Source organism: Saccopteryx bilineata, chromosome 3 (assembly GCF_036850765.1).
Source record: "Saccopteryx bilineata isolate mSacBil1 chromosome 3, mSacBil1_pri_phased_curated, whole genome shotgun sequence".
Taxonomy (NCBI): Eukaryota; Metazoa; Chordata; class Mammalia; order Chiroptera; family Emballonuridae; genus Saccopteryx; species Saccopteryx bilineata.
Genome location: NC_089492.1, coordinates 49,864,683 through 49,884,099, shown reverse-complemented (window position 1 = coordinate 49,884,099; position 19,417 = coordinate 49,864,683). Strand labels below are relative to the sequence as shown.

At 40.4% G+C, this 19,417-nt stretch overlaps 1 protein-coding gene across 4 annotated transcripts in view; it reads right to left on the bottom strand.

Annotated features, from left to right (window-relative positions):
* Nucleotides 1–19,417, bottom strand: part of SNTG1 (syntrophin gamma 1) — a 617,538-nt gene that overhangs the window by 293,842 nt on the left and 304,279 nt on the right. For all 4 annotated transcript variants that reach the window (XM_066264652.1, XM_066264655.1, XM_066264653.1 and 1 more), the window contains 3 exons: nt 5,188–5,245; nt 4,321–4,364; nt 4,185–4,226 (listed from right to left, as the gene is read on the bottom strand). In XM_066264652.1, the coding sequence (XP_066120749.1) occupies nt 4,185–4,226; nt 4,321–4,364; nt 5,188–5,245 (144 nt within the window). The remainder of the gene's footprint in view (nt 1–4,184; nt 4,227–4,320; nt 4,365–5,187; nt 5,246–19,417) is intronic.

Here is a 19,417-nt window from a genome sequence, read left to right as displayed (position 1 = left end):
TCAGGTTCAAAACCTTGAAGTCACTGACTTGACTTGAACACAAGCTCACCAATTTAAGCATGGGATCACTGGCTTGAACAGGGGATCATAGACACGACCCCATGGTCACGGGCTTAAAGACCAAGGTTGCTAGTTTAACCACAAGGTCACTGGCTTGAATGAGGGGTCACTGGCACAGCCAGAGCTCCCTGGTCAAGGCACATACAAGGAAACAATAAATAAACTGTGAGTTGATGTTTCTCATTTCTCTCCTTTCCTGTCTTTCTGTCCCTCTCTTTCTCTCTTAAAAAAAATTTACTCTGCCAACAACACACAATGGAGTAAAGAAAGCCTTTTCAACAAATGGTGCTGGGAAAACTGGAAAGCCACATGCAAAAGAATGAAACTGGACTACAGTTTGTCCCCTTGTACTAAAATTAATTCAAAATGGATCAAAGATCTAAATATAAGACCTGAAACAATAAAGTACATAGACGAAGACATAGGTTCTAAACTCATGGACCTTGGCTTTAAAGAGCATTTTATGAATTTGATTCCAAAGGCTGGAGAAGTGAAGGCAAAAATTAATGAATGGGACTACATCAGACTAAGAAGTTTTTGCTCAGCAAGAGAAACTGATAACAAAATAAACAGACAGCCAACTAAATGGGAAATGATATTTTCAAACAACAGCTCAGATAAAGGCCTAATATCCAAAATATACAAAGAACTCATAAAACTCAGCAACAAACAATCCAGTAAAAAAAATGGGAAGAGGACATGAAAAGACACTTCTCCCAGGAAGAAATACAAATGGCCAACAGATATATGAAAAGATGCTCATCTTCTTTAGTTATTAGAGAAATGCAAATCAAAACTGCAATGAGATACCACCTCTCACCTGTTATTAACAAGACAGGTAATAGCAAATGTTGGAGAGGCTGTGGAGAAAAAGGGACCCTCATCCACTGTTGGTGGGAATGTAAAGTAGTACAACCATTATGGAAGAAAGTATGATGGTTCCTTAAAAAACTGGAAATAGAACTACCTTATGACCCAGAAATCCCTCTACTGGGTATATACCCCAAAAACTCAGAAACATTGATACGTAAAGACACATGCAGCCCCATGTTCACTGCAGCATTGTTCACAGTGGCCAGGACATGGAAACAACCAAAAAACCCATCAATAGATGATTGGATAAAGAAGATGTGGCACATATACACTATGGAATACTACTCAGCCATAAGAAATGATGACATCAAATCACTTACAGCAAAATGGTGGGATCTTGATAACATTATATGAAGTGAAATAAGTAAATCAGAAAAAACCAGGAACTGCATTATTCCATACGTAGGTGGGATATAAAAGCGAGACTAAAAGACATTGATAAGAGTGTGGTGGTTACAGGGGGTGGGGGGAGAGGGAGAGGGGAAGGGGGAGGGGGAGGGGCACAAAGAAAACTAGATAGAAGGTGACAAAGGACAATCTGACTTTGGGTGATGGGTAAGCAACATAATTGATTGACAAGATACATGTTTTCTTTGAACTTATGTACCCTGATTTATTGATGTCACCCTAGTAAAATTAATTAAAAAAATTTACTCTGAAAAACCACATATAATTTGCAATGCAATTTTAAATTCTTTTTCTTTAAAGGGGAATGAATACCTTTAAGAAATGGCATTATTAGTGCATTCCAGCTTTTCTTGCCACATTAATCTGTTTAAAGGTCTATCATCATGTTAAGCATGCTGTTTTCCTCTGAAGGACAAAATTGCAAAAACTATTTCCATCTAACAGCATGTGTTTCTAAAACAGAATGCACTTGTGTTTGTTCCATGTATAAAGAGTTTAAAATTACTTCATACTTTTGTAAAATAAAAAAGATTAAAGTTAATTATCTTTGTTTACATGGCAATATTTAATATTAATGTGAACCTGCAAACAATGCTCTTTGCTATGCTCTTCTCTCACTTAAAACACTCTTTTTCTCTGTTCATATTTGTAGAAGACTTGAGATTTGAAATATTTCCATTTTACATAAAGTTCACTAAAGATTGGTAATAAGGGTGGCCCAGATAAGATTTTTAAGAAGACAAAGACCAGTGATAAATAGTGATGAATACTAACAAACCCTAATTATTTCAAGTGCTCATAATCAAAGAACACTAATATCACTACTTATAAAACTGGCTTTTCACAGACTCTCAAGGTTTCCTTTATGAGATTTGAAATATTTAGATATATCAGAGTGTTATTCAAATAGATTTTAGCAAAAGAGCAATGTATTCCAAAACTAAATAAACTAGAGCTTTAAGAAGCAAAGGGCTTACAGTATTTTTAATTTTGTTTGACTCTTGAGTATAAACTTTTAAATATAATATTTTTCCTACACCTTCCTATAATTCAGCAAAGGTTCTGTAAATGTTATCTAACCAACCATGATGAATGTTTCCCAAAGTACTTACCACTGTCCTATTTCTTTCTGTACGATTTTCATGTCATTTTACCAACACTAACAGAAGCTTTTCAACCTTCCAGAGTCTCCTAAAGTGTAATTTAGAAGCCACCTACGATAGAACTACTTGGGATAATTGTTTAAAATCCAAAATCCTGAGTCAACCTAAACTGGCTGGATCAGAATATTTGAGACCAGTTTCAGATCTGCACATTTACCAAATTCCAACAAAATACCACAATAAAAATTGATAACCATTCTCCTAGTGTTAAACCTATTGTATGCCTTGAGATTAAGTTCCTTTAAATTCTCTCTTTCTCACACACATACACAGTTTTTATATGATCTTCTAATTGCCCCTGTTACTGTATGAAATTTTATAAGCATACATTTCATTGCTGAACATTTGCAAAACTTAGAGATGTATTCACACAGAGATATACCTAGTGGACATTAGAGATTAATAGAAAAACAGAATTAAAAAAACATAACAAATGACCTTTCTTAAGTATTTCTTTGAATTATATTTCACCCTGGGCAATATTTTCTGATCTCTTTCCAATATGAAACAAAACAAAACAAAAACACCAACTAAAAGATCAGGAGATACTTTGTAAATCTGATATCACTTTGGACCAATGTGATATCTTTCTCATAAATAAAATGAACAATTTTCTATTTTGTTTGTTAATTTATTTTGTTTTCATTAGATTCCACATATAAGTGAAATCATATGTTACTTGTCTTTCTTTGACTGAGTTATTTCATTTAGCATAATACTCTAGGTCTATCCACGTTCTTGAAAAAAACAAGATTTCCTTATTTTTTTATGGCTGAGTGGTATTCCATTTTGTAAATGTACCACAGCTTCTTTATCTACTGATGAGTACTTAGACTGCTTCTAAATCTTGACTATGGTAAATAATGCTGCAGTGAATATAGAGGTATGTATTCTTTCAAACTAGTGTTTTGTGTATATTCTTTGGTTATAAGCTCATAAGTAGAATTGCTGGGTTATAAGGCAGTTTCATTTTTAATTTTTGAGTTAACTTCATACTGCTGCTTTTCATAGTGGCTGCACCATTCTGTATTCTCAGCAACAGTGCACAAGTCATAAAGAACAAATTGACAGCTGTCAGAGGGGAGGGGATAGGAGTCTGGGACAAAAAGGTAAAGAGATTAAGCAAAGAAAAAAACAAACTCCTAGATACAGGTAACATTATGGTGATTATAAGGGAATGGGGGTTGTGGGTAAGTAGAAGAGGAAAAAGGGGGGATAAATGGTGATGGAAGGAGATTTGACTTTGGTTGGTGAATACACAATACAGATAATCTGTTATAGAATTGTACACCTGAAACTTATACAACCAATGTCAACCCAATTAACTCAATTAAAAATAAATAAAAATAAAACATTAAAAAAAATAACTTTAAAAAATAAATTTGTTCCCTGGCTGCTGATTGGCTCATTTGGTTAGGTGTCAATGCAATAAGCCAAGGTGTGGGTTTGATTTCTTGTCAGAACACATAAAATCAAACAATAAACAACAATCAATATTTCTCTCTCTCTCTTCCTCTCTTTCTAAAGTCAATAAAATTTAAATTATTAAGAAGAATAAATTTCTGTTGTTTTAAAAGCCCCAAAACAATAATAATTAAATAAAGTTTTTAAACAATGAACTAAATTTTTATTTGCACATGAGAAAAATTATGATATAAAGAAAAAGTAAAGAAAACTCACCACTTCTTCATGTCTGCATTTTCTCACATTAATTCCATTTATCTGCAATGAAAAATAGCATACATAGTTTTATGAAGTATATTGTGATTGACTTTATGTTTTGGTTGACATAAAACAATAATGGTAAAATGTATACCTGTAGAATTGCATCCCCGATAAAGAGTAGTCCTGAAAGTTCCGCTGTAAATGAAAAAAGACATTGATTATGTATCAACTACTTTCTTCATACAGATGAGTTTTTAAAGGTCATAACTGATAAAAGAAAAAAAATTAATGCTTTATACACAAAGTATCTTAAAAGATGCTCAAGGATAGGAAATACAAGGGTAATCACATGATTCAGCCCAAATGTTGGAACACAAACTGAGATATTTCTATTTATTCCTACCATTTAAGATTTTACAATTGTTAAAAATGATCACTCTTCTGGATAGATGACTAAATTTTCTCATGTACTTACAATTTTAAGTTATCTATGAAATTGTTTATATATAGACAATCCATTGGCTATTGAATCAGCTCCAACTTTCTTTTTAAACATTTGATTTTTTTATACACTTGAGTCATTTCAGTTGCTTTACATCTTCAGTGTTTTCACTAGATAAAATTTTATATGGAGCATTAACTGAGTTAAATTATATTGCATATGAGAACTGAAAATAATATATATTTAAAGTTGCTTATACTTGATGTGACTTCTTATTACATTCATTTGTCCGTATGTTTATTTAATAAAACAATTGAAAAATTATGCCCTTCTGAATTCATACATAGTCATATGTTCAATTATCTTTCATTCTTGCTCTCCCTTGAGAGAATTCCTTCTCTGGAATTATAAACAGCATAGAGTCAAAAATCAAACACAATCATTTACTGCTGGTCATGGGGAAGCTGGAACTAGTCAATGACATACTAATTTATGATTCTTAAATATTTATATTATCTTATTCTTGAATAATAATAGCTGACAAAGAAATAGCTACTGTATAATGCTTAACACTACCTTTTTGATCCTTGGAGATTTTTGAAATGACAACTGGTATGTTATGTTCTGCTCCTCCCTAAAAAGAGAAAGTCATATATTATATTTTTAACCTGAACAGATAAAAATGCAGCATAGAGTTAGAGATAGGCTATGAATAATATGTTAAGGAATACTAGATAAAATTTAAATGAACATGTGGAATTTCTTTACTAAGTATTAAGTGCTCCCAAGAAACTTAATTACCATTTCAGGATTTCACTGTGACATCCAATAATTAATAAGAAGTGACTTTGAAAGTTTTTATTTTTTTAAATAAAGAATGGTAATATGTTAAGTAGGCATTTTTTTTCAATGTGTAATGGTACTGTTCATTGCAGAAATTCCTATTTAGGGCTCCAAATACCAGTGAGTCATGTGTTGTCACATATAATGAAGTTGTTCTATGCTGGTGACTTAAGCACAGACTCCTTTGTATGCTAAATAATGGGAGGGTCTCTACTTGCACAAATGAATACAAAATTCGTAGTGTTCATATGCATCGTATACATGATAGGAAAGGGATAGTCTAATTTTCTTAATTATTATTAGATGCCATTTAGTGTGAAAGCACAATCTGAGCAATTAACAGAACAAAATAAAATATCAAGAATATTTTTTAAAATGGCAATTACACTTTGTCTAATTGACCAAATAATATATTAAACAAAAATTAGCTAAATTTATGTAGAATGCAATAAAATAAATCCCTGAAGCAATAGCATAAAAACTGTTTTTATATTACAGAGGTAAGAAAGTTGAAAGCAACAGCTGAAAAATCAAGTATGTGCATTAAATAAAATGAAGAAATACAGGGTGGAGCAAAAGTAGGTTTACAGTCATGAGAACATGAAACAGTTTATTCTTGAATTATTCTTAAATAATTATTGTATTATTTTCTGTATAACTCTAGGGGAAACATTTGTGTTAGGTTTGGTCACTGGTTTCCTGTGTGAGCACTTTGAACAATTAGTGCATGAGCATGTACCAGAACACCATGTGTGTGTCTCTATGAAAAGCTATGGGTGCTTTCCCTTAGAGGTGATTCTCCCAGATTGTGCTCCCACCACTGTAAAGTGCGGATTCCTGATTCCCTCAGCCGCCAACATGAGGGGTGGTTTTCCTGAACCCTTGCCCTCCAGCATGAAAAGTGGTTTTCCTTTGTTTATTCACTCACCTGCCTCTACAAGCCTCCAATAAAAAGGTAATGGCCTGATGCTTTTAGCTCTGTAGTTCCTATACTGTCTGCCTGAATTCAATGTAAACCTACCTGGCTTGAACCACCAGTGTTACAACAAACAAATGTAAACCTTTGCCCCACTCTGTAAAGAATGTTTAACATAGGTATGTTGAAAAAATAATCTAAATTCCACTGGAGTCTCTTTATCTTCAGAGTAAATAAACCTCCTAAGCCATTTTTCAAGGACAATAAATTATTTTACAACAGTAATTTTTTTCTCCTATGAACATATATTTTTACCAGTAAATTTGCCAAAATGCTTAAATATAAGATTGGCAGTAGTTATTGTGAAAAGTGGTGGTATTCAACTTCTCTTTGGCAAGTAGTTCGTTCTTCTTCAGGCATATTAAGAAAAAATGTGAAAAGTAAAATATTGAAAACTGTCTTATTCAAGTTAAAATTCAAACCTATTGCACAATTAACATTTTCTCACTATTTTCTACCAACCCAATATTTACCCACTGTAATGCTGGTGGCCAAGGCCGGCGGGTCCACATTGGATTCAAGCAGATGGTAGAGCACCTGCGGAGCCAGAAAGCATTGGGCCATTCCCATTAAATAGAGTCTTGCAATAGCAGATGAGAAAACAGGGAAGGAAAACCACTTCTCAGACAAACAAACAGCAAAATGGCCTCTCACAGTGGCAGACAGATAGGCAATTCACAATCTGCAATCCTCCCTGAGGGTAAGCACCCATAGCCTTTGGTCTCGGCATCTTTCCATAGCACTCTGTCCATTGCCACAAGCCCCATCCAAACCCCTCAGCAAGCTTACAGGGCCTGGCAGGTCAAACACATTTGAAGTCTGTGCTGCCTTAACAGTTCTTTTTACTACTGCTGCAGCTGCAAAAAAACACCTATTTTCTTTAAGGTCAACACCTGCTGTGCATTATAAGGTGTTCAGTAGATTGCCAATTTCACATGGTGCCTCTGGCCTTTTGCCCATCCACGTTAGATGAGTCCCTCGGCCTTCTCCCTATTAAAACTGGGGTAATGGATCTTGGGGATCCTCCTCTTCTATACCTATCTCCAAAAGTAATCATGCAACTGTGCAACCCAAATGCCAGCCATTTTCTTGGCAGCTGCAGGGGCCACTCACTTCTGCTTTTGCAGCAGCTAGAGCCTTTGTTGCAGCGTAAGCTGCCACCAAAGCTTCAAAAGGATTTTTATTAGACCTTCTATCTAATATCTCTTTATCTGCCCTGGCCATGACCAAATCTACCCACTTTGTGTTTGTGTAACCTTTACAAGCCTGCTTCTCTTGTTAATCAGAGGGGTAGCACAGGCAGCAGCCCACACAGCTTTATGATTGCATGCTATCTCTAGCTCCCCCAAGTCTGCCACCATCTTTGTAACTGTATTGATGGGATGCCCCACATAGGAGCTTAAGATAGCCACTAGTGACCCAAAAAGGGGCAATGGCATGCTACAGAGATTAAGGTCCCTCATCCCTGCTATAAATACCTTCTCATTTGGCCCATGGGGCCTCATGTTGAAAGCAGCATTCCTCATATCCAGTTCCCAAAGAACTTGGGGCAGTTTAGTATATGACTGCCACTGACTCACTGCCCCTGGCCAGTCTCCAGCATTATGACAGACTATAAAAATGGCAACTATCAGCCACTCTTATAAAGTATGGTTTCCTGGGTTGTCATGGCAGTTTGGAGATGCTGCGTCAAGGAGGAGTGTGTGGTAATAGCAGCCAATTTCTCCATCTCTATTTCAAAGAGCATGATGCCATCCACCCCTTATGTCCCACAACCACAGCAACCAAGCTGCTGGGTCTCTGTAGGTTTCTGCTGGAATTGTGCCCTTACTCCATCAGCTCTGCCTGGGTGTAGTGCCGAACCACAGAGTGCTCCACTACCTATGGAGGAGGCTGTGCCTGCACCTGAGGGATTCTTGGCTGCTGAATTTTACCTCCTAGGCAACCATTAACCAGGCTCAGAATCTGGAGACTGCAGTGTCAGTTTGAGCCTCCTCTCAGAAGAGGAGTTGGAAATGCCTGCTTCTGCTGACTCAGAGCCACTCACTCTATCAGCAGGGGTACTGCTCCTTCTTCGGTGCCTGTTTTGGCTCCTGCAGCTTGGCTCTTGCCCTGAAGCTGAAGCTCAAGGTCTTGAACCCACAGTTGTTTTCCTAACAACTGTGATGGCCAATGTTTAGCTTCCAGGGCAAACTGCAGCTCATAAACCCATAATTCCTTCTCCAGTGGTTACTCCAGTTTCAGGCATCATTGGTACTCAACCCACATCTCACTGCAGCTATCAAGAGCAGTGAGCCTCCTTCTCCAGTGCTTGTTTCAATTCAAGCCATTGCTGGTTCTCAGTGTGTAGCCTGATCTACAGTTCTTGAATCTGCAGCTCTCCAGTGACCATTCCAGCCCACGCTGTTGTTGGCACTCAGTCTGCAGCTCATCCTGGAGTATTTTTACTTCAGGCAGCCTCTTGCACAGAGCTCTCTGTTTCTTCTCACAGGTCTGTATAAAAAACAGCCCACAGTCCCCCCAAAACAGACACAAGGAATCATATGCTGAAGAACAACAACCACTTCTCTACCCCACCCTTCAAGGGTGTTGTTGGCTCCATACCAATCTGATCCAAATCCTGCCCACTATGACAAATGTAACGCTGGTGATTGAGGCCAGTCAAGTTTGCATTGATTTTGGGAAGATAGTAGAGGAAATTCAGAGCCAGAAAGTGTTGGGCTTTAACTGTTTATTGGAGGCTTGCAGAGACAGGCAAGTGAATAAATAAAGGAAAACCTGCTTTTTGCAGTGGAGGGCTAGGGATCAGGAAAACTGCCCCTCCCGATGGCAGTTAAGGGAATCCGGAAACTGTACCTCAAAGTGTAGGAAAAGCAATTTGGGAGAATGGCCCCTGAGGAAAGCACTTGTAACTTTTCATAGAGCCACACACATGTGCCTTCCTGGCATGTGCTCATGCACTAATCATGTAAAGTGTTTGCGACTGGGAAACGAGTGAGCAAGCCTTACACAACTGTTTTCCCCATGTCATTCAATTTTGTAATGGTCTTTTAACAAAGCATAGTTAATTAATAGCTAGCTTTGGAACTAGGCTATAAAGTCTCATCTAAAGCATTTTGATTAGGACTCTATAATATGATTTTGTCAGTATAACTGTAAAATTAATTCAGATTAAACCCAGAATATTTTTTGGGGGTGATATTGCCAAATAAATCTTTTCAAGTCAACATTTTTATTATTCTAATCAATGTGAAACAGGAAAAATATAATGGAGTTTGTGCTGCCTGTCACAAATTTAGAGACAGAGAGTGAATCTTTATGGGCACTTGACTCTGATGGCCAGCAATCTGGGGAGATGCGGGTTGCATTCCCAAATCATGACAGCTCACTTTCCTGAGCCAACTTATTTTTTTTTTTAAATGTCTTTTTTTTTTAATTTTTTATTTATTCCTTTTTAGAGAGGACAGAGAGAGGGAGAGAGAGACAGAGAGAGAGAGAGAGAAGGGGGGAGGAGCTGGAAGCATCAACTCCCATATGTGCCTTGACCAGGCAAGCCCAGGGTTTTGAACCAGCGACCTCAGCATTTCCAGGTCGACATTTTATCCCTTAAATGACCTGTTGGTGCCACCACAGGTCAGGCACCAACTTATTTTTATAAGGGGAAGAAAATGGTAGATAAGGCTTTTGGAATTTCAAGGGAGAGTTAATCCAATCACAGTCAAAGTTAATTGGGTTCTAGTCAGTGAGAATCCCTTCTTTGGAGTACAAAGGCTTTGCTTGCTATCCCCTGGGACATAAGGTGTGTCACTAGCAGATCTCCTTAAGTCCTGTAGGCTTGTCAAAGGTGGGTCATTTTCAGATTTTTATTTTTATTTTTTGTATTTTTCTGAAGCTAGAAATGGGGAGAGACAGTCAGACAGACTCCCGCATGCACCTGACTGGGATCCACCTGGCACGCCCACCAGGGAGCGACGCTCTGCCCACAAGGGGGCGATGCTCTGCCCCTCCGGGGCATCGCTCTGTTGCGACCAGAGCCACTCTAGCGCCTGGGGCAGAGGCCAAGGAGCCATCCCCAGCGCCCGGGCCATCTTTGCTCCAATGGAGCCTAGGCTGTGAGAGGGGAAGAGAGAGACAGAAAGAAGGAGATGGGGAGGGGTGGAGAAGCAGATGGGCGCTTCTCCTGTGTGCCCTGGCCGGGAATCGAACCCGGGACTTCTGCACGCCAGGCCGACGCTCTACCACTGAGCCAACCGGTTGGGGCCCATTTTCAGATTTAGTTAAGTCTTTTTTTTTTTTTTTTTACAGAGACAGAGAGAGTCAGAGAGAGGGATAGACAGGGACAGACAGACAGGAACGGAGAGAAATGAGAAGCATCAATCATTAGTTTTTCGTTGCAACACCTTAGTTGTTCATTGATTGCTTTCTCATATGTGCCTTGACCGCGGGCCTTCGGCAGACCGAGTAACTAACCCCTTGCTCGAGCCAGCGACCTTGGGTCCAAGCCGGTGAGCTTTGCTCAAACCAGATGAGCCCGCACTCAATCTGGTGACCTCGGGGTCTTGAACCTGGGTTCTCCGCATCCCAGTCCGACGCTCTATCCACTGCGCCACTGCCTGGTCAGGCTAGTTAAGTCTTGTAGGCCTGTTTAAGTGTCCCAATTCCTAGAGAAAAGCTTTTATTTGCATTAACCATTATGCCCACTGATGATAACCAGAGCCACCATTACTCAAGCTAAAATTTTAACTCTTGAGTTCCCCCTATCAAATCAATCGATCATCATCTTCTGAGTTCTTGTGGAGGAGGGTGGAGATGCATAGATCACACTATTATATATTCATTTAGAGTATGGAAAATACTTGTGAACAGATACAAACACAGTAATTAGGATTGAGAACCCAATGAACAGGTATGGCATCTAAAAAAGGATCATCTGAAAGAATATGAGCAACTATCCTTAATTTCTTTGAATCCCACATCTAGCTGCTAAGGATTCTAGTACCATAACTTATGACTAAATATCTGGACTCTTTTGCAATTTGGACTCTGACCCTCTTGAGAAACTAGACTATTTTTCAGTTTAAACCCAGACTCTGTCTAAGATACTACCTGAGAAGCTGTATCATTGCATTGTCCATTTCACTACAAGATTTGTTTTAGTAGTTTATTATGCAGACTCCAAGGGAAACTGAGGTCTTGGCTCCTGCTTTATGATGCCCCCACCTTTGCTGACCATATCTTATTAATACAGAAGTTAGAGAGACATGAGTAGAATAGGAAGACTGGCATGGTACAACAGATCATCCAGGGCAGAAAACCTCAGTTGCCTAGTGTTGGTCAAATAAGTTTGTAAATATGATATATATGTTTGCTCGCTTATAGTTTATATTGGGTGTGGGGGACAGGCTGTAAGCAGGCCAGGTTGTTATAGCTTAAGGTTTAGTTTTAAGACTAAGCTTTTCCCCATACCCTTGACTGATTGCATGATGTGGGGTGGTGCACTCTCATGAGAAATCCCATTATGCCTCAGATAAGTGACTTTGTATCAGCGACTTCCTTGTTTGTATATTGGATTAAAGGTTTTGATTTCTACACTATAAAGTGGGGCAGACCAGGAGCTTGCTCTCTCGGTTCCTGAGATTAACATTAGAGGAGAGAGCAGAGAAAGGCCATGTGAAGGAGAGGAGAGGCAGCCAAGATGTTGGAGTGCTGAGGGAGAAGCCAGTTTGTGCAGAGTTTGCATCGAGAGAAGGAGATGGGGAACAGAGGTGAAAAGGGCTAGTGAGCTAGAAACCTTTGATCCTAGGAAACTCGGATAAGTCAGTAGCTTTGTGAGCACTGAATAAGTTGGTTTTGGGGCCCAGTGTATTTTTTACTTGCCTACAGGGTTCAAGTTAGGATTAAAGCTAATGTCCCACCAGTTCTTGGCTCTGTTGTTTCATTATCATCTGTCCAAATCTAATGCAAACCTGCATGGGCCAGGCGACTGTGATGGTGGCCATGGATACTGGCTTTACATCTAGTGTAATGCCAATGGCTAAAGTTGGGGAAGTCCACGCTGGATTCAGGCAGATGGTAGGGAAACTGCAGAACCAGAAAATATTGGGCCCTACCCATTTAATAGAGCCTCACAACCGCAGATGAGCAAACAGGCAAGGGGGAACCACTTCTCACAGCAGCAAGTAAACAAACAGCAAAATGGCCCCTCACAGTGACAGGCAGGCAATCTACAATTTGCTATCTGCCCTGAGTGTACCCATAGCCTTACATAAACTATACATATGTGGCACTGCCACATGCTCATGCACTGTAAAGCCAGTAGCCATGGCCATCATCACAGCCGCCTGGCCCATGCAGGTTCACATCTGATTCGAACAGATGGTAATGAAACAGTGGAGCCAATAACTGGTGGGCCATTAGTTTTAATCCTAGCTTGAACCCGGCAGGCAAGAAATACACACAGTAGAGAAACACTTCCCTTTCCATTCAGGGCTCCCAAAGATACTCATTCAGCACTCACAAAGCAACTGATACATCTGAGTTTTCCTAGAATCAAAGGTTTCTAGCTCACCAATCTCATTCACCTCTGTTTTCCATCTCCTTCTCTTTGCACAAACTATACACAAACTGGCTTCTCCTTTAACACTCCACCATCTTGGCTGCCTCTTCTCTCCTCCATGTGGTCTTTCTCTGCTCTCCTTCTAGAACATAATCACTCTTTCTCCCGGAACAACGTGATCTCTCTTCCTTTTAAAACCTTTTGGCATGAAAACCCTTCCCCAACACATATTAACATAATCATGCCCATTTCAAGCAATCACCTGGGTGACAGGCTTCCACATGGGCAGCACCATCTTTAACAAAGTAAGCATAATATATTTTATCTGCCCAACATGCACTAATCAAGCAAAGTGCTTGCAGTTGGTAAACCAGTGAGCAAGCCTTACACAGATGTTTGCCCCACATTCCACTCCTTTAAAGTTGCTCACTTCATAATCTACATGACAGGTATCTACTGCAATGATCCCTGTGAGAGAAGTGAGGTACATTACATAAACAGAGTCTACAGCCACAGCACAATTTATACAATAATTACAAGGGTGTCCTTCACAATGTCTCCCTGAGCACTTTTCCAAAGGAGCTAACTGGAGGCCCACCCCTGACCCCCTACCCCATGGTAGGTGGGAGGGCCTGTATAGTCCAGGGTTATGTCCATTAAACCTGTAAAGTGTCCTTGGTGGATCTCTGCAACTGGATGGGAGCAGCTTCCTGGTTCAAAGGGCCTCCACAAGTGCTGCAGCCCTCCCCCCATCAAGGTCTCTCATAGTACGGTCCACAAGTGGTATGTCAATCCAGCAAGAGAGCCAGTGTACCCCTCTGGTTGCAGTTCAAGAATCCATTACACTGCTCAATGATCAGTCCACAATGGACAAATCACCCAAGGTGAGAGTCCCTTACAGGCAACTAGCCATATAGCTCTTTGATAATGGACCTCAGTATCTTTCCATAAGCGCTCTATCCATTACCACAAGCTCATAGGGCCTGGAGAGGTCAAACACACTCAAGGCCTGTGCTGCCTTGATAGTCCTCTTTGCTGCTGTTGTTGCTGCTGCAAAGAAGCACCTATTATCTTCTAACACCAACACCTGCTTCATATTAGAAGGGGACCAGTGGATTGTCAATTTCATGTGGGCTTTCCAGTCCCCCACATATCCCCACTACATGGGTCCCTTGACCTTCCTTATATTCAAACTGGAACAATGGGTCTTGGGGATCCTCTCCACCCTCAGCTGTCTCCAACAAGTAATCCTGCAGCCGTGCAACCCAAATGCCATCCATTTTCTTGGCAGCTGCTGGGGCCACCTGCTTCCCCCACTTTTTTAGCAGCTGAAATCTCTGTTGTGGCTTAAGCTGCCACCAAAGCTATAACAGGACTCTATTAGGCCTGCCACCCAATTTATCACTATTTTCCTGGCCACAATCAAATCTACCTACATCTGTGTTTGGGTAACCTTTACAGGCCCATTTCTCTTGTTAGTTGTGGGGGAACATAGACAGCAGCCCTATAGCTTTATGATTTTGTGCTGCCTCCAGCTCCCCCAATTTTGCCACTGTTCGTATAACCACATTGATGGGCTGCCCCACATAGGGGCTCAAGATAGCCATTAGTGACCCAAAAAAGGCTGATTGGGTGCTACAGAATATAAGGTCCCTCATCTCTGCCATAAATACTTTCTCATCTTGTCCACGGGACCTTGAATTGAAAGCAGCTTTACTCATTCCCAGTTCCTGGAGGACTTACTGTAGCTCCATATACAACTGCCACTGACTCACTGCCCTCAGCAAGTCTCCAGCATTCTGCTAGACTGTACAAAGGGCAGCCATCACCCAGTCTAATACAGTATAGTTTCCTGGGTTGTCATGGCACTTCTGAAGATGCTGTCTCAAGGAGGAGTGCATAGTAATGGTTGCCAATTTCTCCATCTCTGTTCTGAAGAGCATAATGCCATCCATCCTTATGTCCCACAACTGCAGCAACCAAGTTGCCAGGGCTTGGTGGGTTTCAACCTGAATTGTGCTCCCAAATCCATCAGCTCTGCTTAGGTGTAGTGCAGGACCACAGAGTGCTTCACTACCTGCAGAGGGGTTGTACCTGCTCCTGAGGGACTCTTGGCTGCTGAGTTTTTACCTTCTGGGTGACTACCAGTTGGGCTCTGAGTCTGTAGACTGTAGTTTCAGCCTGAATTTTTTTTTCAGAAGAGTCAGAAAAAACTATAACCACCGACTCAGAACCAGTCCACCCGGATGAATGCAGCTCTGTCTTCAGCACCCACTTCAGTTCCTGTGGCTGCCAGCTCTTGGCCTAAAACTGGAACTCAAGCTCTTGATCCACTAATAATTTCTCCAACAACTGTCACTGCCAATATTTAGCTTGTCGGGCAAATTGTAGGTCACAACTGTAATTGGCCTCATTCTTCAGTGACTGTTGCAGTTCCTGCCACTATTGGCACTCAGTCTGTAGCTAATCCTGGAAGTCTCGAACTTGGACAGCCTCTTGCACAGAGCTTTCTGTTTCTAATTGCTGGGCTGTAAAAAACACCTTGCCCATGACCCCCAAAAACAGAGCCACAGAGAACAGCCACTCCTCTATCCCACTCTTCAAAGGTGTTGGAGGCTCAATATTGATCTGATCTGAATCTTGTAATGCCGATGGCTGAGGCCAGGCAGGTTCACACTGGATTCAAGCAGATGGTAAAGAATCTGTGGAACCAGAAAGCATTGGGCCATACCTGTTTAATAGATTCTCACAATGGCAGATGAGCAAACAAGCAGGGAAAACCTTTTCCCATGGCAGCAAACAAACAGCAAAATGACCCCTCACAGTGGCAGGCAGGCAATCTGCAACCCGCCATCTGCCCTGAGTGCAAGCACCCATGGTCTTATATAAACTATACATGCATGGCATTGCCATGTGCTCATGCACTAATCAAGCAAAGTGCTTGCAGTTGGTAAAACAGTGAGGAAGCCTTACACACCTATTTTCCCCACACCTGACAACAGACAATTCTCAGGTGAAACCTCTCCCCCAGGGGTGACTTCCCTCCTCTAGTATATGGCTGATCCTGTTGTTCAGACTTCCTGACCTTTCATATTACTGGTAATTAGATGTAGACCCTCCCTGACATTATTTTCCTCTGGATTGTCACGAGTTATGTTGTAGACCCCTTTAGAGGAAGAACAAGGAGGCCAGAGAACAGCTTCATAAGACCCCTTTTGCATGACCACCCTTAAGCATTAAGCCCTAGAAATAACATATAGGTTTCATTTGTGTTTCAGCTGCAGGTCCAGAAAAGCAGCAAAGCCAGGTGGCATAACACAGTCACTGATATCAGGACCAGCTCTGTAGACTAATGACCCCTGATACAGACCAATAAGTGGAGACCATAACCTTGGAAGGACTCACCTGGAAATCCAATGAATATTTTATTAAAAATATCACCCTGAGACCTCCAGGTAAGAGCCCTTAAGACTAAGAACCAAGCACTGGTATTCTCAATCTCTCACCCTTTCTCTCTCTCTTTCTCTCCTTCTCTCTCTCTCTCTCTCTCTCTCATCCTACTTTCATCTGCTTTTCTTCTCTCAATATGCATATCTTTGCTTTCTTTCTCCTATGCTTTAAGAGCCCTTCTTTTACCTCTGTAACGTGTTTTTTAAGCTCATCCAGCCCAGCTGTTCACTTCTTCTACAAATCACTCCTTCTATCTCCATGTTTTTTAAAAACATGTATTGCTTGTTTTTGAGTGTTGGTTCTGAATTCTTTCTTAGCCAATATTCAAGGCAAGGTCTAACATTTGGTGCTATTTGCCCTTAAATTATGACTGCTACAGTTGGCCAGATTCTGTGACTCTACTTGCTGTCCATGAGTCAGGGGAAACTATCATTGTTCTTATCTCACCACTTTGAGCATTGAATCATCAGATCCCTAAAAATCCAGTTGCCCCCACCAATCTGAAGATGAATGATGTAAGTCTATGGTCTTTTTCTCTAGCCACCCATCTTTTGATCAGCAACTTCCTGAAACTCTTATCTTTAAACCTTTTGCCTTGTTCCCCCACCTTAGAGCTTGTGTTTGCTTTATTTCAAAGGCTACATTCTCTAATTTTCAAATCATATCAGAATAAAACTCTTTTATCCTTCAGAAGAGACCTGTGGAAGCTTTGTTTACACTGCCAAATCTTTTAATTTGGTTCTGTGAACTAAAGGGGGAGTCTATGGAAATATACCTCAAAGGGTGATCTGATCATAAATTTCTAACCAGGCAGGTCCTGGTGGGTAATCACACCCTAGGCATATGACTTATTTAGTAAAAGGCTTATCTTTGCCTTAAGCAAACCCTGTCCATTGCTTCTGTGCATCTAGGTTAATACACCTTTGAAATTCCTCATTTTAGATTTTTCCTTCTAAAGCATGACCACCTTCAAGAGAATAATATGATAATCATATTAACTATCTTGTAATCCAATTGTCCACCATGTGCTTTCTTCAACATTCATCTAATCTTTCTTACATTCTCTCCTTAATTCCAAATGCATAAAAGAAACCACAAACTGTCATATTTTGGAATCATTGTCTCAGCTTGTTGAGATTATTTTTTCAGGAGTAACTTCTGTTTGGCTCAAGTAAACTATAATAAGATTTCTCTACAGCTTGAACATACTCACATTGACAGTTTTGGCAAAAATTAGTAGTCTTTCCCACAGGCTATATAATTAATTATCTTCAAATAAAGGTAAAAAATTGGGAATTATTTAGAGAAAAAATAGACTAATAGTTGCTTATTTCTGAGACAGAAAAACAGGGAGATAAAAAGAGTAATAGCTAGGAGATATGAGAATACTAAAATCAATAAAACATATAGAAGTTGATCACCCCCCACCAGATTTATAGTTTAAAACTTTCAGAGACAAATTCAATCTAACATGACAACTACTTTCACCTAATGGTAACTTTAGCCTCATCATACCATTGCAGTGCGTTAACATGAGCCACCATGACTGCAAATGGAAGCCCATAGTAGGACACAATATGGCCAATGGAATGCCTCTGAAAAATCACCACTCACTTTTTTGGGAAAATTCAGAATATTTCTCCTCTTCATTGAATACCCTGCTCCTCCAATTAAATGGACCCAATAAAAGAAGCAAATTGTGCTAAAAGGGATACTGCTTTTTACTCTATGCATTAGCTCATTTTTTTCATTGTTTCAGTAATAAACTTTCTTTTACTTTATTCCTTTTTTTTTGTAAGTGAGAGGAGGGAAGATAGAGAGACAGACTCCCACATGCACCCTGACTGATAGCCACCTTGTAGCCCCCCACCTAGGGGTGATGCTCAAATCAACCAAGCTATCCTCAGCACCTAAGGCTGACAACCAATCCAGCTATTCTCAGTGCCCAGGGCCAACATGCAAACCAATCAAGCCACTGGCTGTGGGAGGGAAAGAGGGAGAAAAGAGGGACAGGAAAGAAAAGAGAAGTAGATGGTTGCTTCTCTTGTGTGTCCTGACATGGAATTGAATCAGAAACATCCATACACCGACTGATGTTCTATCCACTGATCCTACCAGCCAGGGCCACTTTTACTTTAAATTCTATACTGGCTTGATTCTGAATTCTTTCTTTTGTGAAGGCAAGTGTTAAGTTAGTGTCCAGGGCCCCTTACCAAAAGTCTCAACTAGCTAGGTTGAACTTTAGGTGACCCAGACCAGGGCAATTCCCATACGTCTCCACCTGAGCAATCTTATTTGCTGTATTACCTTTGCCTGACCCTCAGACGTTCTGCTAACTAGTTATAACTCCTCCTTTACCTATTGGACATTCTATTGCTTGGCTATTAATTCCTACCCCACTCCACTACTTAACTCTTCCATTGTTTAACTGCCACAAGTATCAGAAGATTTCCCCTTCAGTGAGAAATACAGCCAAACTCAGTCTTATATAGGCTGATGCTTTTCATCCTCTTGCTGCTTAAACCAATAGGGTCTAAGCCTGTCTGTGAACAGATGCACAAATAAATTTCTTAAAAAACTCATCAGAACTTGTGCATCCCTCCTTTGGTGACCTAACATTTGATGCCAAAACCCAGGAGGGTCCCACCTGGGCCGACCATCTCAGGCTTGCAAAGTAGAGAGCAGTGAGCAGCAGCAGCTCATCCCAGGCTTACCTCCAAATCCTACTTGGGGTTTTGGCACCAACCTGCACTGGCTTCTTCCCCTATGACCCTCCTGGGCCAGCCAAGGAGGATGTCGGATATTAGGAATTTTTCTTCTCCATTGCTGACTTCTCAGTCCACAGCAGTCATCAATTTCAGTGAGTGATCCTACAGTCCCTCTCACTGGGTCTTCCCATTTGTTCTCCCTCACTTTTATTTATGTCTCAAAAGCCCTAGTGCTAGGCCAGAAGACTCCTTAGCCTAATGGTTTGGGACCCT